The 24,496-nt window shown below is 49.3% G+C and overlaps 11 protein-coding genes across 11 annotated transcripts; 4 read left to right on the forward strand and 7 right to left on the reverse strand.

Annotated features, from left to right (window-relative positions):
• Window positions 1-555: 555 nt before the first annotated feature.
• N7500_010880 (uncharacterized protein) lies at window positions 556-2,101 on the reverse strand (the record flags this gene model as incomplete). The annotated part of the gene is made up of 2 exons (XM_056682018.1): window positions 556-1,637; window positions 1,687-2,101. 2 exons carry the CDS (start codon window positions 2,099-2,101, stop codon window positions 556-558), a joined length of 1,497 nt encoding a protein of 498 aa, XP_056527427.1.
• Window positions 2,102-2,672: 571 nt separating this feature from the next.
• Window positions 2,673-3,710, forward strand: N7500_010881 (Short-chain dehydrogenase/reductase SDR; the record flags this gene model as incomplete). The annotated part of the gene is made up of 1 exon (XM_056682019.1): window positions 2,673-3,710. The coding sequence occupies one exon, from the start codon at window positions 2,673-2,675 to the stop codon at window positions 3,708-3,710; it is 1,038 nt and encodes a 345-aa protein (XP_056527428.1).
• Window positions 3,711-4,050: 340 nt separating this feature from the next.
• N7500_010882 (kinase-related protein) lies at window positions 4,051-4,867 on the reverse strand (the record flags this gene model as incomplete). The annotated part of the gene is made up of 2 exons (XM_056682020.1): window positions 4,051-4,727; window positions 4,828-4,867. 2 exons carry the CDS (start codon window positions 4,865-4,867, stop codon window positions 4,051-4,053), a joined length of 717 nt encoding a protein of 238 aa, XP_056527429.1.
• Window positions 4,868-5,342: 475 nt separating this feature from the next.
• On the reverse strand, window positions 5,343-6,664 carry N7500_010883 (uncharacterized protein; the record flags this gene model as incomplete). The annotated part of the gene is made up of 3 exons (XM_056682021.1): window positions 5,343-6,089; window positions 6,143-6,563; window positions 6,654-6,664. 3 exons carry the CDS (start codon window positions 6,662-6,664, stop codon window positions 5,343-5,345), a joined length of 1,179 nt encoding a protein of 392 aa, XP_056527430.1.
• A 583-nt stretch (window positions 6,665-7,247) lies between these two features.
• Window positions 7,248-8,486, forward strand: N7500_010884 (dihydrofolate synthase; the record flags this gene model as incomplete). The annotated part of the gene is made up of 1 exon (XM_056682022.1): window positions 7,248-8,486. One exon carries the CDS (start codon window positions 7,248-7,250, stop codon window positions 8,484-8,486), a length of 1,239 nt encoding a protein of 412 aa, XP_056527431.1.
• A 686-nt stretch (window positions 8,487-9,172) lies between these two features.
• Window positions 9,173-13,714, forward strand: N7500_010885 (serine/threonine-protein kinase; the record flags this gene model as incomplete). Its single annotated transcript, XM_056682023.1, has 10 exons — window positions 9,173-9,364; window positions 9,437-9,571; window positions 9,628-9,657; window positions 9,714-9,778; window positions 9,830-10,262; window positions 10,316-11,122; window positions 11,175-12,050; window positions 12,110-12,314; window positions 12,370-12,820; window positions 12,877-13,714. 10 exons carry the CDS (start codon window positions 9,173-9,175, stop codon window positions 13,712-13,714), a joined length of 4,032 nt encoding a protein of 1,343 aa, XP_056527432.1.
• Window positions 13,715-14,385: 671 nt separating this feature from the next.
• Window positions 14,386-16,450, forward strand: N7500_010886 (ABC1 kinase family protein; the record flags this gene model as incomplete). Its single annotated transcript, XM_056682024.1, has 4 exons — window positions 14,386-14,828; window positions 14,906-15,510; window positions 15,570-16,142; window positions 16,203-16,450. The coding sequence occupies 4 exons, from the start codon at window positions 14,386-14,388 to the stop codon at window positions 16,448-16,450; spliced, it is 1,869 nt and encodes a 622-aa protein (XP_056527433.1).
• Window positions 16,451-17,202: 752 nt separating this feature from the next.
• Window positions 17,203-17,851, reverse strand: N7500_010887 (iron-sulfur cluster assembly scaffold protein; the record flags this gene model as incomplete). Its single annotated transcript, XM_056682025.1, has 2 exons — window positions 17,203-17,348; window positions 17,404-17,851. The coding sequence occupies 2 exons, from the start codon at window positions 17,849-17,851 to the stop codon at window positions 17,203-17,205; spliced, it is 594 nt and encodes a 197-aa protein (XP_056527434.1).
• An 869-nt stretch (window positions 17,852-18,720) lies between these two features.
• Window positions 18,721-19,278, reverse strand: N7500_010888 (uncharacterized protein; the record flags this gene model as incomplete). The annotated part of the gene is made up of 4 exons (XM_056682026.1): window positions 18,721-18,750; window positions 18,820-18,983; window positions 19,084-19,139; window positions 19,196-19,278. 4 exons carry the CDS (start codon window positions 19,276-19,278, stop codon window positions 18,721-18,723), a joined length of 333 nt encoding a protein of 110 aa, XP_056527435.1.
• A 345-nt stretch (window positions 19,279-19,623) lies between these two features.
• Window positions 19,624-21,531, reverse strand: N7500_010889 (serine hydrolase domain-containing protein; the record flags this gene model as incomplete). The annotated part of the gene is made up of 4 exons (XM_056682027.1): window positions 19,624-20,431; window positions 20,492-20,756; window positions 20,809-20,919; window positions 20,976-21,531. 4 exons carry the CDS (start codon window positions 21,529-21,531, stop codon window positions 19,624-19,626), a joined length of 1,740 nt encoding a protein of 579 aa, XP_056527436.1.
• A 349-nt stretch (window positions 21,532-21,880) lies between these two features.
• Window positions 21,881-23,924, reverse strand: N7500_010890 (uncharacterized protein; the record flags this gene model as incomplete). Its single annotated transcript, XM_056682028.1, has 4 exons — window positions 21,881-22,530; window positions 22,601-22,878; window positions 23,224-23,646; window positions 23,839-23,924. The coding sequence occupies 4 exons, from the start codon at window positions 23,922-23,924 to the stop codon at window positions 21,881-21,883; spliced, it is 1,437 nt and encodes a 478-aa protein (XP_056527437.1).
• Between the last annotated feature and the right edge of the window lie 572 nt (window positions 23,925-24,496).

The raw sequence follows: 24,496 nt of genomic DNA on the forward strand, positions 1-24,496 counted from the left end.
TCGCTAGTCATGAGCGGTGACTAATTCCCTCCTCGTTAATTACACCTGTCCATGAGCTGAGAAATTGCAACATTGAAATGGACTAGTTCTGAAACCAAATGGCACCTTGGCGTACTAATCATATCACACTGTCAAGGAAGAAACGATGCCCCGACGAGCCGTAAGGCGTTGAGATTTAAAAGAAGGAAGATTCTCTCAATTGAGCCTGAGATATATCTGATGAAGTCTCGGTTGTCAACTGCCTCAAGTTTCAACAAATTCTATGTCATAAGATTTGATAGCCAATTTAGGATCGGCTGGCAACACAACGGGATAATGGGACAAAGTCTTCATTGGCCTGATTGCCTTTACTGGCAGTGGCAGTGGGCTTTTATGTGGTATTTTAAGTTTAGGCCGAATCCCACTGTGGCTATCTTTTTTGGTGTCTTCTTTCCCTTGAGATATCCAATATGTTTGGTTTACCGGAGCACCTGTGTCTCAGGCGATCGGCTGTTGTAGTTTTCATGAGCACATACTGGAGAACCGAAACAAGATGTTAATGAAATGTGCAGTACTTTACCTTCGAAGGTTCAAAGCAGCAAAGATTTGCTGCCCTTTCTGATTGTGGATGCACCCGATCCACATCACCCGCTTGAGCTCTGTTCGCGTTTCCGGCCATAACCACTTTGGCTCTGTGATGCCGTCCCAGAGCTCTCGAATCCACCGCTCACCAGTGCCAAAGATGGTCGCCCCACAGACAATTACTAGCCAGCGCAAGATGGGTCGTAGGCCAGATCTTGTCGACATTGATGTTGACTCTACAAGACTGCTACATGCGCGTCGGAGGCGATCTGCCAAGTGCTCGTAAGCCACTTGCCGTCCTGGGGCCCGGAACATCGTCGCAAGAAAGGCCAGCATGCCCAGACATAGCCATTCATCAGGCATGCCAACCAGAAGGTCCTTGAGATGAAGCAGGCGAGTCTGAATTGAGCTGAGGACAGGCTGGAACTCACTCGCATTCAGTCGCATATTGCTGTCCGTGTGTATTTCGATCAATCCCGTGAGCCGCTGCAACTCTTGGAAGACGACGATGAGCCTGCGATCCATGGACGCCTTAGAGAGAGCCACAGACAGCTCGTCGTCAACAGACGGCGACGGGCGCGTAAAGACCGGGTCCCACGACACGGGCGTCTTGAGAAACAACGGTGCTCCTCCTGCTATGAGACACCACATCAAATCCAGGCACTCGAGCTTGAACTGGGTGACGGGATTCACCCAGAGGTACCCGTGGTTGTTTCGCATCTCTACAAGCCGTTGCAGGCCCGCCATGTGCGCATTACTCGCGTTGTAGTCACCGCTGGTGCTAGAGACGACTGCCAGAAGCATGACGGTGTAGATTGTCATGTCATCTTGATGCGAGGTCCCAGTTGCCAGCTTTTTGTTGAGTAGCGTCAGCGTTTTCCCCAAGTGAAACTGTGACGACTTGGCCAGCGGCAAATTTTGCGCCCAGTCGTTGACGGCTGAGTTGACAAAGAGAATAGTATGGAGGAACGACTTGTCAAAAGACGACCAGATGGAGCCCAAGCCTACGTCGTTAAAGTCAACCACAACCTCGACGAGAGGGTAAGAGGCTTCTGTGATGCGGTTGAAAGTCATGACTAGATAGATTAGTCGAAGATGTGATTCAATCGAAGAGGCAGCTCTTACACTGTCGCGTCAGCGATTCGGGAGTTTGACCGACCGCATTCGCAAATTCATCCATGGCCGCTCCAAAGAGAAAGCCTTGAGGTACCTGGGGAAGACGAGCCCACGGGCTCTCGCGTGGCGACTCTAGCTTTTGCTTAACCCGCTGTGGGATTTTCGTAGAAATGGCTGCATTTTCTGCTCGAGATGCAGCTGAATTTAATGCTGAACTGAGTCCACCCTTCAGAATAGGGACAGGGCTCATGTCGACATTCGTTCTGACAACTTTCTTGGCCGCCTGTCTAGCTTCCCGTTTAGAGCGGCGTGATCCCTCGCGCTTGTTCCGGCCCTTCATGCAGTGGCTGCGGACCTGGTATCTGTCAGTGGATGTCTGCTTGTCCTCCCCGTCGTACGTGATAAAAGCGAATTGCGTTGCCATAGCCGAAGTTCACCTTGCTTCAGCCAATAGCGACTTATGCTGTCGCATTTGGACTCTTGTCTCAGAGAATTCGGGAGAGATGAATAGCTGTGGGCTGTCCCGTCTATGCAGGACCAGACTATATACCCAACATGTCCTTGTGTAGGAGCCTAGATTGAGGAGTCTAACAAGCGACCATATTGTTTTCCCCTTGGGGAAAGGCCCGGAAAAAGCGGACTTGCGGAGCTTGGCGCTAGTGAGAGAGGCGTAAGCTGGTGCACGAGCCACTGTCCATATTGTTTGCTCTTTTGGGAATGGCCCGAATCCGAGTTTAGTCAGATGAAGCCGTATCGATGATGAATGATCAAGATTGCGGTCTTTGGTTCCTCCGAGATGCTGTTTTATACGATGCTCCCGGTACCAGGCTAACAATATTCGGACGACATTGACATGATGCCTTTTCGCAGGCATGTCTATAAAGACGGCCCAAAGGTCTTTAATCAAGAGCCATCCCACCAACCGTTCTCACCGACCTTCCTACTATTTACGTCCTAAATACAGTAAAGAGCCAAAGAGGAACCCGTCCATCACCATGGCTTCAATGGCCCTTCTACCTTCCGCGGCCTCGCCGCTGCAGGCCTTTGTTAGGGCTCAATTCCTCACAAAGCCAGCTCCACCACCTCTGTCAACATGTCTCGCCGGGCAGACAGCCATTGTCACGGGAGCGAACACCGGTATTGGTCTTGCTGCGGTTGGCAGTCTTCTCAGATATCACGCTTCCCACATCATTATGGCGTCGCGATCCTTAGAAAAGGGAGAAGCCGCCGCTGCTCCGCTCCGCAGGCAGTACCCCGACGCTCAAATCGAAGTATGGCAGCTCGATATGCTCTCTTACGGGTCTATCCAAGACTTTGCTAAAAGCTGCAGCAATCTGGCTCGACTCGACAAGGTTATCCTCAACGCAGGCGTGGCCATGGGCAATTTCGTCATCAACAAAACTACCGGCCACGAAGCGACCTTTCAGGTCAACTACCTGTCCACCGCGCTCCTGGCCATTCTTCTTCTTCCCATTCTCAAGTCAAAACGACAAGCTCGTGCCCCGGGAAGAATCACCATAGTCGCCTCCGGGTTGGCGCTCCAATCCCAATTCGCCAACCGCAACGCTATCCCTCTCATACCATCGTTTGACAATCCAACGGGCTGGGGAGTTGCAGCCTCATTGGAGCGGTACGGTCTGACCAAGACACTCGTGCTTATGTTGGTTCAGAAGCTCAGCGAGAACGTGGATTCTAGTGAGGTCACCATCAACGCTATAGAACCGGGACTAGTCGGGGGCTCTGGCCTACAGCAGCATGCTCCAGCTTATCTTCGGGCCATCTTCCGTCTTGTCCACTCAATTGCAGCGCGATCAACCGAGCAAGGCGCTTGGGCATACGTGGATGCAGTCGCGGTAAAGGGCCAAGAGAGCCACGGTGGCCTGGTGCTGAACTGGAACATTCATCCGTTTCACCCTATGATGTATGAGCCAAACGGCAAGCAGGTCACAGAGAGACTGTGGGGAGAGACAATGCAGGAACTAGAATTTTCCAACGCGCAGGGCATCATAGATTCAATGCGCTTTGCGCATTGATGTGATTGCTCGTCTTCAAAGACGTGTTTGACGGCTTATAACTACCCATGAAGTTAGGGCCTTGCAGACAGATATACCTCTCTTCCTTCTTCCTCTTCCTCTCTCTCCCAGTCCGCTCTCTTTAATAGTCAATTCGCCCATACCTTTTCTTCGTAAAGATCTCTCATTCAGCAGAATTCCCTACAATTAGTAGAATTCCCTACAACATTGAGACTAGAGGCCTTTCCTCTCCCAGTAAAGACGGGGATTCGAAAAGATGCAATATCATGACAATCATATCAGCATAGTATTAACTTTGTACATTACAGGACTCGTCAAAGTGAAAATATTGCCCAAACACTCATGACTTCTCCCAAACAGGATCAAAGATACTAGAAACAATCTCCTGCACCGGCAACCTGTGATCCACAATCTCCCTCCCATTAACCAAATCATTCTGTCGAGCTCTCTTATCCGCCTCATCCTCATCCTTCGCAATCCCCGCTTTAACATGTCTAATCACCAACCTCTTCCTCGCAATCTCAAAATCGACATCCACAAACCAAAGCTCGTCCATCAACTTAGCAGCTGTGCTCCACGGCTTCCGATCTAAGCTTAAATAATTCCCTTCAAAGAACAGCACCCGACAAGTCGGCGGGATCGGGATGTCCTCATCAACTGGATCCTTAATAGCATGATCAAAGCTCGGTGCGTAGAGACAACGCGTGCGGACCGTAATCGGCTCCCGCAGAGCCCGCACAAGTTCGAGGAACTTCTCACCATCAAAAGTAAATGCCGCGCCTCGTCGTGCTGCCGCATGATCGGGGTCCGGCATAGCGGCCAGCTGTGCACGCGTCAGATGATACCCGTCCATTGGGAGGGCGATAGCTATCGGTGTTGACGTTGTTGGGTTCTCTGAGGCGTAGATTTTGTTAATCCGCACTGCCATCATCTTTGCTAGGCCTGTTTTGCCGGAGCCTGGGATGCCGCTGATGGCGATCATTAGGCGCGCGTCGTCTGCCGTTGAGCAGAATTTTGCTGGGGCGCTTTGTTAGCGGCTTGGACGTAGTGATAGCGTTGGTGATGTGGTGTGACAAAAGGCATGTTTCGTGCTTATGCTTGCTCTTGGTTTACTTACACCAGGTCTTGTTGACCAGTCGGTCTATCTGGTGATCCATGGGAGGCTAGTGAAGTCGGGATCAAAAGTGTAAATGGAAATATCCGAAAAGGGTTTGAATTGGCGCGTGTCTTTAGATTGAGACGTGGTACGAGTTGAATGTTGTACCTACGTCGACTGTAGGGGATGTTTGATACAGAACCTGATGTTATTTGTTAAACTACCTAATGCCCGAGTGCTTACTTTTCCTTCACATATTGGCGGGGCTCTCTTCGAGTGGGGACTGCTGTCCTCCGAAGCAATACGTCACTGGACTTGGCAGGTACAGATTGATCTACAAGTTGAAAAATGCTTGTTTTTATCTTTCTTCGACAAAATATGTATACATGAATGTCATACCACAAGCCTGAGAAGATACAGTCGGCGCCATCGCAGACTTTGAATAGAAAACCCATGTGAAAAGAATTCGCCGTTAAAACGCCAATGCCAATATCGCCAAATTTCATGTCATTCAGTATTAACCACCTGGGCCATATTCAATTATCGTTTGTTCGAGAAACGCCCTCGGTGTCGGTGGATTCCATACTTGCATTAAGGCCACGGTCGAGAGTGCGGGCAAGGCCAGCTGCGGCCCACCAGTCGTCGGGAATATCCTCGCGGCGGGCAAGTCGATCCAGGATGACCTGCATGTGGTGGAGATCATCGTTCTGGTGACGGTCAGAGAAGAAACTTTGTTGACGCCCGTCAGAGAGAGCGAGAACGCTTGCAGGAATGATTGTAGGGATAGAGACGGGAGGATGGTTGCTCATGGTGGAACGCTGATCGGGAGGACGTCGCGACGAAAGAGTCATGCCGGCCTGCCCGGTGGATTCACTCGAAGGATCCTCATCATCAGAGGAAGAGAAGTCGCAAGGGTTGAGATGGTCAGGAAATGGGTCGAGTCCAAAGTGAGCACGGGCAGCATCTACTGACAATGGCTGGGTCAGGGTGATAGAGCTCCGAGGACGGCCATTTCGTGAAATATCCGGGCCAGCGGCAGAAGTTGAGGTGAAAGAAGTATCAGTCGATGGAAGGGTGGCATCGGGTGTAATAGTTGAGAGTAAAGTCTCCCACGCATCGGTTTCTCGCTCGCCGTCTGGGCTGGGACTGCGCTGGCGATCCCCAAGCCCGTCTACAACGGGGTCTCGAGTTGGTCGGCGTTGTGTGTTGGAAAGATTGTCGCTGTTGTATCTGTCACGCATAGGGGGAGACGAACGCCGCTGTCGGAAGGGGTTGAGATAGTGCTGGTATGATATGCGAGAGCGGGTGCGAAGTTGGCAGTCAATGAAGGGCCGACATGACTGTTTCTGGGCTGGGCATCCATGCGACCGAGAAGGTCGGCCAAGGCTTGATCCCGATAGTTCCTGAATCGTCGGTTGGCTGTCTCTGTCGGTTGGTCGGTCTGTCGGGGTGCACTCGCGGCGCGCGACTGGGCCCAGTTGAGCGCCTCACGTTCGGCCTGTTCCAGTGTGACTGTGCTCTCGACGGGCCCGTTTGGCGGTATAAGAGAGAAGCGCGGTACGCGTCTGGGTTCCACGGCGCCGCGTCGGAGCTCATCAATGATCTGTGAATGAAACGAAGCCAAGATGTCGGAACGGCGGGCTCGGGAGCTACTGTGCCGCGAGGGTCCCCGGCGAATTGATGAGCGTGCAGAAGCAGATGCATCCTTCTCTAAAGCAGACTTGGATGCTTCGGACTTAGAAGGCTCGCGCCACATGCTGCATATCGAAGTCAGCGTCAACATTGTGTCGCGAAGCAGTGGCGCATGCGAGAGCGTCACGCGCCAGCATAAAGACGGTATGACTTACGGGATACCCATTTTGCTTTTTTTGAAGGAAACAAGGGGGAAAGATCAAGGTGCTTGGAAAAGAAGGACAAATAAAGACAAAAAAGCGATTACGGAACTAGTAAACGCGCCTTGCGATAACGGTGGAGATGGTTGATGGAGACAAGGAAATTGGGTTTTTAGAGACGGTAATGCCTGAGGCTGGGAGTGGCTAGAGTGGCTAGAGTGGCTGGGTCACGTGCCACGTACAAACATTCTCCAATACTTTTGTAGGCAACTTCTTTTATATTGATAGAGGGCCACTTTCTACAACTTCTTAGGTACAATTCCTTGGTCGATGACTCTTATCAGCCCCTCTACTTGGTATATTGTAGTAAACCACTGAGAGCTCCATGCCTGAGGCATCATTATGCAATGGATCACGTGAGTATGCTCCTCCGATCACGGTAAGCTCAAGCCTAAAGGTTGACTACACTACCGTAGCCCACGCTGATTCGGGCTTTGCTTCTCTATTGACAATGAAGCTCTGAAGTCCCGAAGCTGCCTGTTACTATCTGATCTTTTGGTCAATAATGACAATTGACCTAAAAATTACCATCGCGTCACAATCACAGGAATGATCGAATTAGGATTGACTCGGGTCGCGAGCCTGCTTCAGCAGACTCCACTCACATGGAAGGCCATTCATATTGCTGGAACCAACGGCAAAGGATCTATCAGTGCCTACCTTTCCCATTTACTGTCCGCCGGTGGTGTGCGTTGCGGCCGCTTCACTTCCCCGCATTTAGTCGATCGGTGGGACTGTATCACAATTGGAGAGAAAGTGGTTCAAGAATCCCTTTTCCGACAGATCGAAGACCAAGTCAAACTACGCGATCAAACCCTAGGCATCGGTGCCTCCGAATTCGAGTTGTTGACCGCAACGGCGTTCGAGATATTCAACCATGAACGAGTTGAAGTTGGTGTGGTCGAGGTGGGCATGGGTGGGCGTCTAGATGCAACAAATATCCTGAATAACGTTCTTGTCTCGGTCATTACAAAGATAGGGATGGACCACCAGGCTTTCCTTGGATCAACGATTGGGGAGATTGCTCGTGAAAAAGCGGGCATCCTCAAGCCCGGAGTCCCTTGTGTGGTAGACAATACAAACAGTCAGGAAGTGGTTGAAACTGTGCGGGCTCATATCCAAGAGCTGGGTATTGATTCCTTGTTTGTCTCTCCAGCAACGGTCTCTGAACAAATCCCGGCTCTTGCACCTTATTTTCAAGACCTTGATCTAGAGCCCCACCAACAAGAAAACATATGCTGTGCAGTGTCTGCGCTTCGCCTTGCCCTTTCTCAACTACGGCCCGACATGGACGCATTCTCATTGCTTCCATATCTGGCCGATGTAAGATGGCCGGGCCGTTTACAAAACATTGTCCTCCAACCGTTGATTGGTCGCACAAAACCTATCCTGCTTGATGGTGCTCACAACGCACAATCTGCTGAAGTTCTCGGAAAGTATGTTGATCGCAAAATGCGTATTCAAGGCCAACCAGTGACTTGGGTTGTTGCCGCGTCAAGTGGAAAGGATCTGGCTGCGGTGTTTGGTTCGATCATCCGGCCCGGAGACCGGGTTGCCACTGCGGAGTTTGGACCCGTGGATGGAATGCCCTGGGTCCAACCAACCAATGCCAAAGATCTCGCCTGTTCCATTCAAGCTATCCAAAATATTGGACAAGTCCAGAGCTTTGAAGATTTACTCACTGCCCTTCGGTGGGCTAGTGAGGAGGCTCAGGATGGTCCTCTTGTCATTGCTGGTAGCTTGTACCTTGTTTCCGATGTGTTGCGCCTTCTCCGTGCCCAAAAATGATACCCAGTATAGATCGATTGAATTTCGCCGATCTATATCGGTAAATAATAGAACCCTAGGACAACAACAAACCCTTCATTTCTTTTTCTATACCTCCTTTCTTGAAGTAAAATCCTGCCGAATATCACTTCATCATATCCTTTTTTGGTCAAATAGAAAACAAGGTAGTCAACCTGGGTATCGTAGGGCTGATCGGCGATTGTCCAGCACAGCCTGCATGATGCGGCGGGTGGAGCACGAAAGTTCAAAACAACCACGATTTATTTGCGAACAACCCCCTTCACGCTCTATTGTCGCCTTTGTTATAACGAAATTTCTCAGAATACTCCATGTTCCTTGTATAAATCTGAAGATATCGCATGCGCCTCGACTTGTCGTGGAAACAGCTCTCTAGGGCGTGAGAGCTGAAGTGCTGTAATGTCCGCCTGGTGAGACCCTCCCCACAACGTCCGCATGCGAGCTGTCACTCATGATGCTTGTTTTTACCTTGATAGACTCGGACTAATTGAAAATTTCGATCGCCAGAATCTGCGGATATGACCTTTGAGACCGTTGCTATCAGCTCTTTCAAGGTTGCCTCCTTCCTCGGCTTTCACCCCACCTCTCCTCTACCTCGAACCACATCGTGAAATCGACAGCCAGCTCAAACACCTACTAGGATACAGTCGATCCTAGTCCGCAGCATTATGGTGGCTCGGTCCGGCGAAGGGAGCGAAGGGCAGCCTCGCCCTCTCACTCCTTCCTCGAGAACCCCCGGAACCCCGATAAAGCCTCGATTGACACGGGTTGGAACAAGTCCGACGAAGCGAGAAGAGAAACAGAAGGAAGACAAAGTTCTAAAGTCATCAGCAAAGGATGTTGCGGAACTCAAGGACTATGTATGGATACAGTGCCCTGTTGCCCCGCAAAACATGAACTGGACAGATACTGATCTTGGGTGTTGATGGTAGCAATTGGGAGACTGCCTAGGCAAAGGCGCTTTCGGTTCCGTGTATCGCGCGTTGAATTGGAATACTGGGGAGACTGTCGCCGTCAAGCAAATCAAGCTGACGGATCTTCCCAAGAGTGAATTGCGCGTTATCATGGTATGGGATACAAACTTTCTCGGTCTTCGATGATACGCTAACACGCGGCACAACAGCTTGAAATTGATCTTCTCAAGAATCTCGATGTGAGACACCCCGCCAAATATATCAACGAATCCTATACTGATATTGATCCCCGCAGCACCCCAACATCGTCAAATACCACGGATTTGTGAAATCCGTTGAAACTTTGAACATCATTCTCGAGTATGTCTCTCCTGACTCGGGCCAAATAGGCATGAAATTGATGGTTTATAGATATTGCGAAAATGGCTCGTTGCATTCCATTGCCAAGAACTTTGGTCGTTTTCCTGAGAATCTGGTGGGACTATATATGTCCCAGGTTCTTCATGGCTTGCTTTACTTGCATGAACAGGGTGTTATTCACCGAGATATCAAGGGCGCAAACATTTTGACCACCAAGGAAGGACTCGTCAAGCTTGCAGATTTCGGTGTTGCTAGTCGAACCACAGGCTTGAGTGAATCAAGCGTGGTTGGTACACCATACTGGATGGCCCCTGAAGTAATTGAGCTTTCAGGGGCTACAACGGCTTCAGATATCTGGAGTCTAGGCTGCACTGTCATTGAACTACTCGAGGGGAAACCCCCTTATCATAATATGCAACCCATGCCAGCACTCTTTCGAATTGTAAACGATGATCACCCTCCATTTTCGCAGGGTGCCTCGCCGGTATGTCTTGATGGATTGTTCATGCATGAGCATGTAATACTGACTTTATCTAGGCTGTGAAAGATTTCCTAATGCAATGTTTCCAAAAAGACCCCAACCTTCGAGTCTCGGCAAGAAAGTTGCTCAAACATCCGTGGATTGTTAATGCGCGGAGAACCGAATCTGTGATTCCCAAGAAGTCAACAGAATACGAAGAAGCCGTCAAGAGTGTCCAAGAATGGAACGAGGCTTTGCGGTCACCCGAAACGGGGACTTCAAAGAAAAAGCAGAGGCCAGACCACTCTAGTACTTCAGGCCTGCCATCTACCCGAAATAATCCATTGGTCGATACCTTGCCATCACCAACCGCTATCAAGCCCACCGATCGCTTTCGCTCACCTGTATTAGCAGGGGACGATAATTGGGACGATGACTTTGCTACTGCAATCTCTCCTAGCGCACTCAAGTTGCCGCATCTACGGCCACATGACAACTTTGGAGGCATGCTCTCTTCTGAGAGACTTAAAGCTTTTGCGTCACTCGATGGGACTATACTCAGATCGGATGACAATTCCGATCCATTCGAGGATAGCTCAGGCATATCCGACGAAGATACTCTGCAGACCATCCGACCATATCCCGTCAATCCTTCTGTGGCAGAGCCTTCCAAACCTCAAATCCCTGCACTCTCCCACCCTGGATCCAGTACCCCAGTTTCTGCATTGCAAAATGTCCCAATCCTCACTCAAAATCCCGTGCCACGACGAGCTCGTCCGCCTCCTCGTCCGACCAATCTCTACAAAGAGAACTCTATCGATGATTATTCCGATCTTATCATGGCCAATGAGGACTCATTGGATCGAAAGCTCGGTGGTTACCAGGTGCAGTCCGGCAAGCCTTCTGAGTCCCCTATATGCTTCTAACCTCTTCCAGGACTTTGAGGATGATCCATCATCACCAATTCATGAAAACATAGGATACAACCAGTCAGATGCCAATTTTGGTAATCCGCACCCCCAGCTGCGTAAACAGCTTTCTGTGAAACGCGACCGCTCCACTATTGAGATCCAGAGGTTTGCTGAGAATGAAAATGACGAGGACTTCTCTGATATTCTTGGGGCCGATCAAGCTGCCCTAGATCAGGCAGAGAGCGACGATGGCTCAGATCAAAGTACATTGATGCTAAACTCGAAGCTGTCTAATTCATGGCTGGGAGACCAAGAAGACGAGGATGATCCCTTTGCCCAACTGGAAGAAGGCTTTGACGAAGTGGATCTGGAAGAAAATATCGCGCGCGATAAATACGCACGTCTTCGCAACCAAGTTGAGGGTCTTGTGGACTCTCTCAAGACTTCCCAGGACGAGGAAGTTCTTGCAGAGATTTCTGAACAATTGTTCACAATTTTCTGTGACCTTCCAGAGACTAAAAACATCATTATCAGTGCTCACGGCATGCTGCCAATTCTCGAGATTCTGGATACTACTCGCCGGCGTGATATTGTCTTCTGCCTGTTGAGGGTTGTCAACGCAATCATCTATGATGACTATGAGGTCCAGGAAAACCTCTGCTTCGTCGGCGGAATCCCCATCATCAACGAATTTGCATCCAAGAAGTACCCACGCGAAATTCGACTCGAGGCTGCGGCTTTCGTGCAGCAGATGTACCAGACTTCCACCCTGACTCTCCAGATGTTTGTCAGTGCCGGAGGTTTGAATGTCCTGGTCGAGTTCCTAGAGGACGATTATGAAGATGAACGCGAACTGGTGTTGATTGGCGTGAACGGAATCTGGAGTGTTTTTGAGTTGCAAGTAAGTATCTCGACTTCATTGCACTTTGGACGTCCTCGGATCTAACTATTTTTCTATAGGGCTCCACTCCCAAGAACGATTTCTGTAGAATCTTATCCCGCAACTCCGTTCTTGATCCCTTGTCTCTTGTTTTAAGTCGTGCTCTCGATGAAGATGGGGAGTTGACGGAAGTAATCGAGGGTCGTATTGCAAACATCTTCTTCATATTCTCGCAGGCCGAGAATCATGTCAAAGAGATGGTTTCTGAACGAACAGTCTTGCACAGTAAGCTTTATGTCTTCCGACTTTTGCTTCGTTTTATGCTGACAATTGATTCAAGGAGTCTTGAAAGAACTGAGGCGAATGAGCCCTGTCCATCAAATTACTATGTTGAAATTCATCAAAAACCTGTCGATGCTATCCACTACTCTGGATTCACTTCAGAATTCCAACGCTATCGATGTGTTGACCGATCTACTTCGATCAAACCTGAAAAAAGCGCACTTCCGCGAGCTCTCGAACCAGATCCTGAACACCATCTACAATATGTGCCGCCTGAACAAGTCTCGGCAAGAAGACGCTGCACTGAATGGCATCGTGCCACTTCTGCAAAAGATCGTACTCACAGAGCGCCCGTTGAAAGAGTTTGCCCTGCCAATTCTCTGCGACATGGCACAATCTGGGAAGGTTGGCCGCAGGGAGCTGTGGCGCAACAAGGGTCTAGGCTTCTACATCTCTTTGCTTTTGGATCCATATTGGCAAGTCACTGCCTTGGATGCTATTTTCACATGGTTTGTGTCCCGATGCAGAATCGTAACTGGTCGCGAAGCTGACATTGAACAATTAGGCTTCAAGAAGAAACCGCCAAGGTTGAAGAGCATCTCTTGGATGGCATATTCGAGAGTGATACTTTTGAGGGCCCCATCACATTTACTGGTGCCATTGCGGAATGTCTGAAGCTTTCAAAGGCTAACGCATTCGAAAACACTCTTGAACCTCTGCAAAAGCTTCTTCGGCTCAGTCCTCATGTCGCATCCACATTTGCACGGCCTGATATCTTCCAGAGACTGAGGCAGAAGCTACACCACACCAAAGCCGCCGTCCGACTCAACCTTCTGCGCATAATAGCCAGTATCTGCGATTCAAATGAAGAGCAAGGCGGGCTACTCGCTACATATGGTCTGCTCGACTCTATTCGAAACATGGAGAACGACCCCGCAGTCCTTGTCAGAGATATGGCGGGCAAGCTTGTTCGATCTAGTGAGGCATATGGCGTGAGTAAACGCAGACCGACAGCCCGACGGCAGAGCACATGTACTCCCCCTCCAATATTATTCTCGGCATCCTCTACCCCATCCACGCCCTCATCGAACCGCACCGGCCAGTCAAGGGGATACCTGGAAGGTCGGGAAACGCCCCGGCATCCGCGGAACTCTCTCAGTGTTTCCTCTTTGGCTATGAGGCCTGGCAGTCGAGATGGCAATAATCCGGCTCTTGGGTCGGCCGCCAATGGAAGCAGTGCAGCTGCTGCTAGGCCCAGGTCTGCACGACCCCTCTCTAGTAGAATGTCTCATGTTGAACTGCTACGTGAGGAAGACAGCAACACTCCAGGCTCTCTGAGTCGCCGACCTTCAATCATTCCTCGTCGCCGCCGCCCAACACTGGCAGACTCTGAGTGGACCTAAGGGGTCGTCCAAAAAGGTCTACTGCGAAGCTACATGTTTGTGCTTATGCTTTTCCAATTTCTCTGGCTCATACTAGCCTGTTTCATATACAGGAAATGGCGTTGTCAACTCCAAATGGTCTTTGGAGTGATGGTGCATGGTTTTACTCCCTTGTAAACCCCCTTGGTCATTGTGTGGGTACTGGTTGCTACATAAAGTCTATGGTTTTCTTTTCGTTCGAATCAATAATTTTCTCTAATTTGCATAATCTTCCTTAGTGTAAGCCCATAAGTAAGCGTTTCAAAGGTCCACGGGTACAACACTTGGTATGTTAGGCATCTCAAAGGCACTGTATTTGTTGGCGGAAGAAGGCCAGCCCTTGGTATACAGTCCTCCTCCCTTTTTCTTTCTGTTCTTATATGAATGTATGCTTCGATCATGGCTTTACTTCACTATCAGAGCTACTAGTCAATCCCATTATCCAACTCAACGCCAAATGAGCCATGACGTCTGTTATGGATCTATATATCCTGGAATCACGTGTCCCAAAGCCGATTGGCGGCGAGAACCGTGAAAAATCTCCTTGAGCCGACGAATAATCATACGATGAATTGAGCCCAGAAACGCCTAGCCCTCTCAATCATTTCCTAATTTACATTGCTTTTTTCCTGGCCGGTGGCCTTCGCTTCGGGATGAGCGCAGCGCTTCGCGTGCCATTGCGGGCTTTCAAGATTGATCCCGCTACGGTGATCGGGAAAACATCCAAACCCTCGACATCTGGATCCTCGTTTGTTCTGCCCTCGCACTCGCCGCTTCGACAGTCGCCCTCTTCCGGTGGAATCAAGGCTTCATCATGGGGTCGTTCAGCATCTTCCAAGGGCTCGACCCTCGCCGCTTCACGCCGTCCCTTTTCTGTGAAGACTTCGCCTCTCTTGTATGCGGAGACTAAGAGCCAGCACCAGTCTGAAAATAAGTCCAATTCCAATACATCACAAAGGAGTGCTATCAAATGGTTTCTCATTGGAAGTGTCCTCGGTTTGGGCGCAGTGACGTTCTCCGATCAAGCGCAGCATGTGTTCCAGGCCGCAAAACGCAGTGGGCGTGTTGTTGGTACATTGGCTGTCTGTATCAACGAGTAAGTTATGTGTAGTGACGGATATTTTCTATATTGTGTCTTGAAAAAATTGCTGACACAACCTCGAATCTTTGCAGCTACCGCGTTACCCTGAAACGAGGCGCTTCCTCCCCCGAAGAACACGACGCACTGCTTCGCGCATGCCACAAGCGATGCGCTGAGCGTACACTCCGTGTCCTAGAAAAGAATGGATCGGTTTTCATCAAACTGGGCCAGCATCTCAGCAGCATGGGCTACCTGCTTCCCATCGAATGGACCTCGACCTTCATCCCGCTTCAGGACAGATGCCCTGTCTCGTCAATTGAGTCAATTGGTGAGCTATTCCGCAAGGACACAGGCCAGGATATGAATCAGCTGTTCGCCTCTTTTGAACCCACACCCATCGGTGCCGCATCGCTGGCACAGGTGCACATCGCTACGTTGAAGGAAACTGGACAATTGGTCGCTGTTAAAGTCCAGCATCCCGCGCTGGACGAATGGGTTCCGTTAGATTTGGCTTTGACTCGATTTACCTTCTCCATGCTGAAACGCTTCTTTCCTGAATACGACCTGGAATGGTTGTCCAAGGAAATGGATTTCTCGTTGCCGCAAGAGCTGGACTTCCGCATCGAAGCCCAGAATGCTACTGCTGCCAGCGAGTACTTCAAAAAGCACTCCGATGCCCCACTGGTCATTCCCAAAGGTTCGCAATGCACCCAACCAGGTCCTTAGAAGTACAACTCGAAGCTGACCAGACTCTAGTGATGTGGTCCCAAAAGCGTATCCTCGTCATGGAATACATTGCAGGCCACCGCCCCGACGACCTGGAATATCTGGACGCCAACAACATCGACCGGGACGAAGTCTCTGCCGCTCTCGCACACGTCTTCAATGAAATGATCTTCGGCGACAACGCTCCACTCCACTGCGATCCTCACGGCGGCAATATCGCCATCCGCCCGAACCACACCCGCTCACACCCCAACTTCGACATCGTCCTCTATGACCACGGGCTCTACCGCAACATCGACCGCGACCTACGCCGCAACTACGCTAAGCTATGGCTAGCCGTTATCGACGCGGACGTGCCACGCATGCGTGAGTTCGCGCAGAAGGTCGCTGGTGTCACGGATGAGCAGTTCCCACTCTTTGCCAGCGCCATTACCGGTAGGGACTACAGCGTGCTCACGAAGAAAAGCGTCGTTTCTTCGCGGACGGCCGAAGAGAAAAAGGAGATCTCCAGTGCGTTGGGTGAAGGCATGCTGCAACAATTGGTTGTTTTGCTAGGCCAGGTTCCGCGGATTATTCTTCTCATCTTGAAGACCAATGACCTCAGTATGTATCTCACCTCTAATGCTCGAATCTTTTCGGTATCACCGACTAACTCCATTCCAGCTCGCAGCCTAGACGAAAACCTTCACACGCGCCAGGGTCCAATGCGCTCTTTCCTTATTCTCGCGCGGTATGCCACGCGTACTGTCTTCGAAGAGCAGTTGGAGCTCATTAATGAGTCTGGCGGTGTTTTCCGCAACTTCTTCCGTTTCTTGTATGTCTACGCGAGCTACCTTCGCGTTGAGATCAAGTTGTCTGTTTATGAAACTTTGCTGTCCTTGAAAACTCGCTTCGGCCTCCGGAGTGGTTAGACGGTGTGTATCCCTTTTGCAGATGGCTTACCCTTGGTGCTCTTGGTCTGTTTTTCCATTATATCCCTTATTTTTTCTTTTCTTGGCTCATTAGCACAGATTATCTTGAGTGATCTATCTGTGCATCAGCGACGGCGTTATATATTTCTTTTCACATACAGCCTCTTCATCTCGACTGGACTGGTAAGAGTATGGGTCGTTCTACGTTTCCGGGCTTCATTCTCAAAGATCCAGTTTGTCCCTGTACAGATACATAGATTGTGGATACATGATAAATTATAGACTGTTCCGTTATTACTTTTCTACTTGAATATGGATGACTTCTTTAGTTTCATTGTTTCATTGAAAACTATCCAGGCGCTGCTTTTCAGATAATGGTGTTGAGAGTATCGATCAAGAATCCCAGATACCGAGGCGCCGTCGCAGAAAAAAAAAAAAAAAAGAACCAGAACGTGAGAAGAAAAAGGGAATATGTACATCAAACAAATAGGCAATTTGTTCGTTTTCATCTCATCCATCGTAATCCCTCGGTACACATTTTCAGCAGCACCGAGTGTAACGAATTTCGAATTCACCCGTTCTTGTCGATGCTTTGCGACAAGAACAAGTATCCTTGATCAAATGATTGTGTATTAAGACAACCTCGGAAGTAATAGAGAAACAAATTTCGTCAGAACGAAACGAGTGAGTTGCATCGTCCAAATGGAAAATCCATCCAAGAGGCTCACACAGTCAAAGCAAAGAGGAATAAATTAAACGGCAGCAGCAGTCTCAGTCTTAGCGTCAGGAATGACACCGCCTGTCCCGGACAGATCGGTAGTACGGGTGTTGGGGTTCTTGGTGTAGTAGTTTGCAATAGCACTCTTGATAGCATCCTCAGCAAGCATGGAGCAGTGCACTAAGTGTACGTTAGCATATGATCAGACCAAGTCAATCACAGAAGGAACACATACGCTTGACAGGAGGCAGACACAACTCCTTCGCCACATCGGTGTTCTTGATCTTGCCAGCCTCATCGAGGGTCATACCGCGGACGAGCTCGGTAAGATAGCTGGAAGAAGCGATAGCACTGCCACAACCGAAAGTCTTGAAGACGACATCGTCGATACGGCCGGAATCCTTGTTCACGCGAATCTGCAACTTCATGACATCGCCACAAGCGGGCGCACCAACGAGACCAGTGCCGACATCCTGGTCACCCTTCTGCATGGAGCCGACATTTCGGGGGTTGTTGTAGTGGTCTAGGACCTTCTCGTGGTATCCTCTGCGCTGTTGAGCGGGGGCAGGAGCAGCAGTGCGGATGGCGGGTTGAGCGGACTGCAGGCCGGTGAGGGGAGAAAAGGCGCTGCGAGTTGCGACAGACCCGACGCGGGGAGCAACGGTGACGAGGCGCTTGAACATTGTGAATTATTATAGAGATTTGATGGGGTATTGGTTTTCACAGATGATACGTGTTGGAGGCGAAAAAAGATGGATCTGATAGGGAGCGGAAGTGATGAATTCATAAATAATCTGATCGGACCTTATATAAGCACGCTAGTCCTAATGGAGTAGTATCTTTGGCCGGATCCGCCGGTCGTCGGAGATGACAAAGATGACGTTCACTTTTCTATCGCTTCTGTCTTCGATTGTGATGCTTTGAATGATGCGCCAAATGGGAAAAGTTGGGGTATTATATGTCTGTGCCAGTGAGAGTGCGTGCTGGTGATATCAGTTCTCAGGGGTGGCGACCCTTGCGTACCACTCAAGTTCTCCGCGGTGGACTCGCCCGCTCACTGTCCTGTTTTCCGCCTCTTCGTGAACCAATTGTTCGGCAATGATATCAAATAGTGGAGAGAGGAACCATGGCGATCAATTATCAATTTTATGTTATGTGTTTCGACCATTCGAATACTAATCACACATATCGCAGTATTCTACGGAGTACTACATTCTACCACCTTATCCCCGCGGAGTTAGCGGCGACGAAGCCGGAGTATAGTTCCTACGGCTTATGTATCCTGATATTCTAAGATATCCATACCCGAATATTAAATGACAAAAGAACCAGGCTAACCGTATCTATCATTTTCGGCATTGCTACTCCGTACTTCATACTCAACCAAGCTAATACGGTATTCTACAAGTAGAACAGAACTACTTGGCAAAACTCAAAGGTATCCCGATGCAACGCGACCTGACTGACCAGTCGCTTTCATTCAATACATCAATCGACAAACCTCAAGCCCCAGACCCAGACCCAATTCAATGATAATAGCTAGATTTGCAACCTACAAAGCCTGACGAACAGCAGACTTGAACTAAATCAGGAGACAGGTCAGCAATGATCAGAAAAAAAGACCAGACACCTCTCTTCCTGTGTGACATACCGGGATAATCTGAGCCTTCTCCATATCCCACACACCAGAAGTGACATAGATATCCTTGTTAAGAAGCTCAAGTACCTCGGCTTCATTCTCCGCAACAGCGAGCATCATGCTTCCCTTGAAGGAGGGGGTCTCGCCATCGGCAGGGTGGGCATTGAGCATTGCACCTGGACAAGAAACAAACCATGTCAGCATGTATGCTTGAGACCCTTCCATGGCGCGATCTAGACAAAAGCAGAAATACAAAAACCAAAGTGAGTCACATACCACCGGCAACAAAAGCACCAGACGCAACGTGCGTCTTAACACCCTCGAGATGTTTACTGGAGATATTAGCAAGAATGATTCATAAGGCATGTCCAGATGATAGGAAACTCACGGGCGAACCTCAAGACGCTTCGCCTGCGCGCCGGCCTTATCAGGCAGGATGCAGAGGAACTCTTTCTTAGTGGCGGAAGACATATTGCGAGATTGGAAGGTTAAGATGGATTTTCTAGTAAGGGAGATTGGAGTCGAAGTCGAGGGGCAGAAGGGCCGAACACGGAGCGGTGGCCACGCGTGGAAAGCGGGGGGCTTTGCTGTGTAGGACGCAGAGACGAAATGACATGGCGAAGGCAAATGGAATGTATTGGATTGTCCACTTGGGATTCATACAACGGCATGCACCTACAATCGGTTTATACCGGATTTTCTCCCAGGGATTTCCTAACTTCTATGGGCTTAGACCCCCCAAGGTGTAGCTATACCATCGGTCACGTGCGTATCTATTTTCCAATTTTTGCTATACAATATACAAACATTCCCCTGTTAGTTCTTTTCCAGCGAAACCCACAAAGCTGGAATCTCAACACTGACAGTCTGACCACTCTGATCCAGAGAGAAGATGAATTCGTCCAAACCACGACCTCCATATTGGAGTCGATCAAGATCTAGCCAGGACACACAAGTCGGCGTTCCATTATCCGCCAGCTCAGTCATATCTTGAAAAACCGCTCTAAAAGCCTGCTGAGAGCCAGAGCCAGATTCTTGAACCAGTTGTGTAGGGTACAATCGAATACTCAGATCCGCCGGTTTTGCGATACCCATGATCGTAGCCAGTGTTGCACGAAAGTCGGTGCCGTTACTGACAAACTCCTCGATATACAGACCAGGCAAGCTGTCATATTCAACGGTAATGGACGAATTGATCTTGGATGCCTTGTATGCGCCACCAAAATTCTCGGCTGCCTGTTTGATAGCTGTTTTCATCAATGCTCCTAGAACGACATCACCAATAATGTCCGCGTGCGCGTTGAGGTCTGCCGGGGCCTCGGTGTCGGCCGAGAGGATGGCAAACCCGACACCGAAGTCCGGAACTAAGCCGAGGTATGAGCTGTAGAGGCTCTCGTCATTGCCTTCGTTGCTGAGAACTGTGTAAATGTCGACCATGGATGTGTTGGGGTATGAGCCGGCGCTATATATCACCCATGGGGATCCGATGGAGTTGGCCGGGTTGGAGGTGTGGGAGACTGGCTTGAACCAGCGATGTGTTTGGGGTTTGTCGAGGAGGGTTGAGTTGAGGATTGCTTGGCCGGCTGTTGCAAGATCTTTGATACTGGAGAAAATAGATTTCGATCTGGGGTGGATGCACTGTCAGGTTGGTGAACTGGTATGTGTGGAGCAGAGATGGACTTACGCTTTGTCTCCTTCATGGCGTGCTAACCAACCACTGGCCTTTTGACTCACGGGGATAATTCCTGCGGTGGCTTTTCCTGGCGCAAAGATTGAGGTTTCAGTCATGCCTAGAACGTCAAAGATGTCGTGTTGAAGAACTTTGCTGAATGGTTTTCCTGTGCGCTTTTCAACTAAATAGCCTAGAAGCTGGAATGCCATGTTGGAATAGCTGGGGGTTCCCCCAGCTGGAGCCACGCGAGCTTTTTTGGCGAGGTGTCGAATGAAGTCTGTGAAGATATTAGTAATTATGAATAGAAGGCACAGAGTTGGATTTGATACCACTTCTATCACACTTGGAACCATCACCACAGCAAGGCAGTTGTTTAGCTTGACGTGGAGGTAGTCCCGCCTCAGCAGAGCTTGTTTGCAAAGTCACATCCTTCGAGCAATCTGTTCATAAATCAGTCTTGGTCATCAGCCATATTCCTGTTTAGCATGTTACTTACAGTCCCTTGCAACTCCAGACATATGGCTCGCAAGTTGGCCAACAGTAACATCGTTCCACCTCACATGTTCAATCGTATCTTGCTCTCTAGTATCATCAACCAGTTCATGGAAGTACTTGGTAACAGGATCATCAAATATCTGGTCTCCGTCTCCCGTGAGAAGAAGGCTCCACACGGTAAAAACCTCAGTGAGACCACCAATACGATAAATGCTGTCTTTGTCCGCGGAGTGAGATCCCACGGCCGACTGGTTCAATGTAGGGGCTGTGTGGTGATATTGCCAGAAGAAGGGCTCGTCTTCGGCATTCCCGGCGTCGGACGAGAACAAGGCGATGCTAAAGGTGGTGTTTGGGGAGATATCGCCATGAGCACCCGTTTTTGTTGAGACAAGGGTGTCAAACTCCTGCGTGAGCTTTTTCAGGGTGCCCGCAATGGTTTTATCATTTGTATCGAGAGAGAAGGGAGGAAATGCAGGGCCGAGGAGTGGACATGGGGTGAAAGACAGAGCCGAAGAGAAGAGTAAGGAGACCACCGAAGCGTGAAGGATTGAGACCATTTTGGGGATCACAATTGATTTAGACTGGTATTTGGATTCTTGCTTCCTGCACAGCTTTTTTATATCCAACATCGGGCCGGTGATAATGAAACTCTTCATGGTTTGTATAGATCGGCTCGGCAATAAGTATGTTGTGGAAGCATCGAATCATCGCAATTGAAAGATAGAAAAGTCCAAGCACTGCTGCCTATCTTTGTTTCTCACGTCAGGGGTGTTCTCGGGTCGTTTTCCGGAATCTTTTTGAAATGTGCAATTTTGGCAAGTTTTTGCCTCCTAGCTGGAGGGTATCATACAAAGAGAGAAGATTTATGAGGAACTTGCCCCATTAAATGAGGTTTTGTATCCATGGTCATGCCCAGTCACGCATAATCTGCTCAAACGAACATGTCGAGAGAAAGTCTTGTGGGATTTGCAAGTCGTCCGCAGAGGATGAAAATGAAGTCCCATGAGGGATATCAAAGTTCGCTGCAGCCTCAGCAGCCCCTATGAGCCCGTCAAAGTGTGTCGGCTCCAAGTATGCTGTGGGTTGAAAGTCTTCAAGGCTCACCTCGCCGTGAGCGTTATCTCCCTGTCTACCATGTCTCCCGAGCCAGTTCTCAATTTGGACTATACGGTTCCTAAAGTTGTAGAAAACATCTCGGGCGCCGTTCATATCCACATCGGAAGTAGACAACGCCCCAACCCTCGTTTTCAGTTTTGACAGTGTATCTAGGAGCGCAGCAGTTTGGTCTAACTTGGAGGCTGCCACGGTATGTCGATAGGCAACTAGCAAAGCAAATGCTATCTGCACCCATTGCGTATTGTTAAATCCGACTTCCTCGTTGGGTGGAAGTTGAATATACAGATTGAGAATTGAGCTGGCTGATATGAGTGCAGAGAACGACATTTCTTCCCTCCAGGAGCTAGATTCGAAGGGCAATTGAGGCTCTTGGTTGGTAATGTTGAGAGCCAGTTGGTATAGGCAAAGCCCTGTCGCGTGGTATTGTATTGCAAGAAGAACTTCATTTACAGCGGAAAGTTAGTTTTGGGTCTCCCTTTAAAGTGCGCCTGGTTTTCCGTTGGGACTTACAGTTTTCATTGATGTCGAAGGGTAGATGACGGTAGAATGCCGCCAGATCCGACTTGAGGTTGGTAATATAGAGCTCAGACCCCGATCCAGGCTTTTCCAAGTCGACTCCATGCCTTGCAGATAATTGGTCGACTTTCTCTGCAATAAATTGGAGCTGTATCACATAACTGATGTATTTGTCGTGAGGATACTCGTTGGCTTCGCGAAGAGTCTTGCAACACTCTTCTTGGTACGGGAGACGCAGCACAGTAGATTTCTTTTGCACAAGGATCGCAATCCTGAAGCAGAATAACCATTAGTCAATCCCCAGAATCTGATAAAGGTCGATCGCACAGAAACTCACGATGACGATAAATAGTAACAGCCTAGGACAGCCCTCTGCTCATTGCTTCCCCAAGAAGGCCGACTAAGCGTCCGATTGTGCAGGTTATATTGAAGCCCAAAGCGCAATTCTGTTTTCCACGTCTGTGTCTGTGGCGGACGGTCCAACCGCAGATCTATCATGAGGCTTATAGCCAATTGGAGGAATTGAGTATAACGGTGTGGGCGTGAGTGATAATGTGACCTGCCATATGTTGTGAGGTGCGATCACCACATCAGGATATTGATAGGGCGGTATTTACCATGCGAGGAACACCAACAATCCTTGCAGCAACTCAAAAGAGATTTCCCCGCCGATGACCATGCGTGAAGCGACGACTTTCTTGACTTCATCCCCCAGAGCCCGTTGCAGTGGCATGTTCTCGTACGAAGCCGATGCAAGGATTGCTAAGCATAGAAATGGCTTCTCCAGGCGAAGCTGCTCGATAGATACATCATAAGGCACAACCACAAAGGGGAAGTGTGGGGTAAGCTTGGTCCTGAACATGCTGAGGTACCTTTTGGCAGTCTCGATGTCAAGCAAGTCTCGGCTGATGATGTCTTCTGGCGCAGCATCGCCATCAGTTACTGATATGCTGCGCGTGCTCGTGTTGTAGCCATTTTCTTCTAGGTCAGCACGCCCGGCCTTGAGTTCATTGATCTTTGACTCGAGAGCCGCGATCTTACTGAGTTATGAGTTAGAAGTGAATAAACAATTTGATCATCACAAAGGGCCTGCTCACCGGTCCTTTTGGAAGCCTTTAAACCGACGACCGGTCTGGCGATATAGGCAGTCTTTTCCCAAACGGGAACATCTGAATAGTCTGAATAAGCTCCAGTCTTCTTCCACAGAGAACTCGTTCTATCCGGAATCCTACCGGTTACACGCGGCCATATCGGTATCCCGGACACATCGCACCTTGGAATCCGCGCAGCTCTGACATGTTTTAGATACGGGAGGCATTTTGGTTGATAGCTTTCATCTAAGTGAAACTGGGGCCGTTTATAGTGGTGATCCTGCAGATCCCATGCTGGAGTAACAAAGCTTGGACCTAAAGGTGTGCCACTTAGGAAAGGACATCAAATTTTAGGCGGATCGGAGGCGCCTTTCAATCCAAGTGGTTTGATGATATTTCGTTCAGATCGTAATGTTGCTAGAGTTAGGCAACGGCAACATCGGCATTGAGATGATTACGTTGCCTTTAGGGATGTTTTGGCCCCATTTATTCATTGCAACGTATTTAGTGTTGGGCTTGAAAATCTTCAAACCTCTTATACATATACATTATTCTGTTTAGAGGATTCAAAGCCAACAGGGTTTCATTAAAAAAAAAAAGGAGGATGTAGACCCTTCATGTACAGTGTGCCACCCCTTTGCTTATATATCTGAATGCTCCTTTCACCAAAGCCTGAAATCCCCATCAGCTGAAAATGTTTGTTCAGCATGTAGCTGGCCACCACCATATCAACCTTACAGCAGTCGTGAAGTGTGTTCTTTAGGATCAAGCCTGATCCTGAAAGAACAATCTACCGAGC

Source organism: Penicillium coprophilum, assembly GCF_028826855.1.
Source record: "Penicillium coprophilum strain IBT 35676 chromosome Unknown utg000007l_segment0_segment0, whole genome shotgun sequence".
In the NCBI taxonomy this organism is placed as follows: domain Eukaryota; kingdom Fungi; phylum Ascomycota; class Eurotiomycetes; order Eurotiales; family Aspergillaceae; genus Penicillium; species Penicillium coprophilum.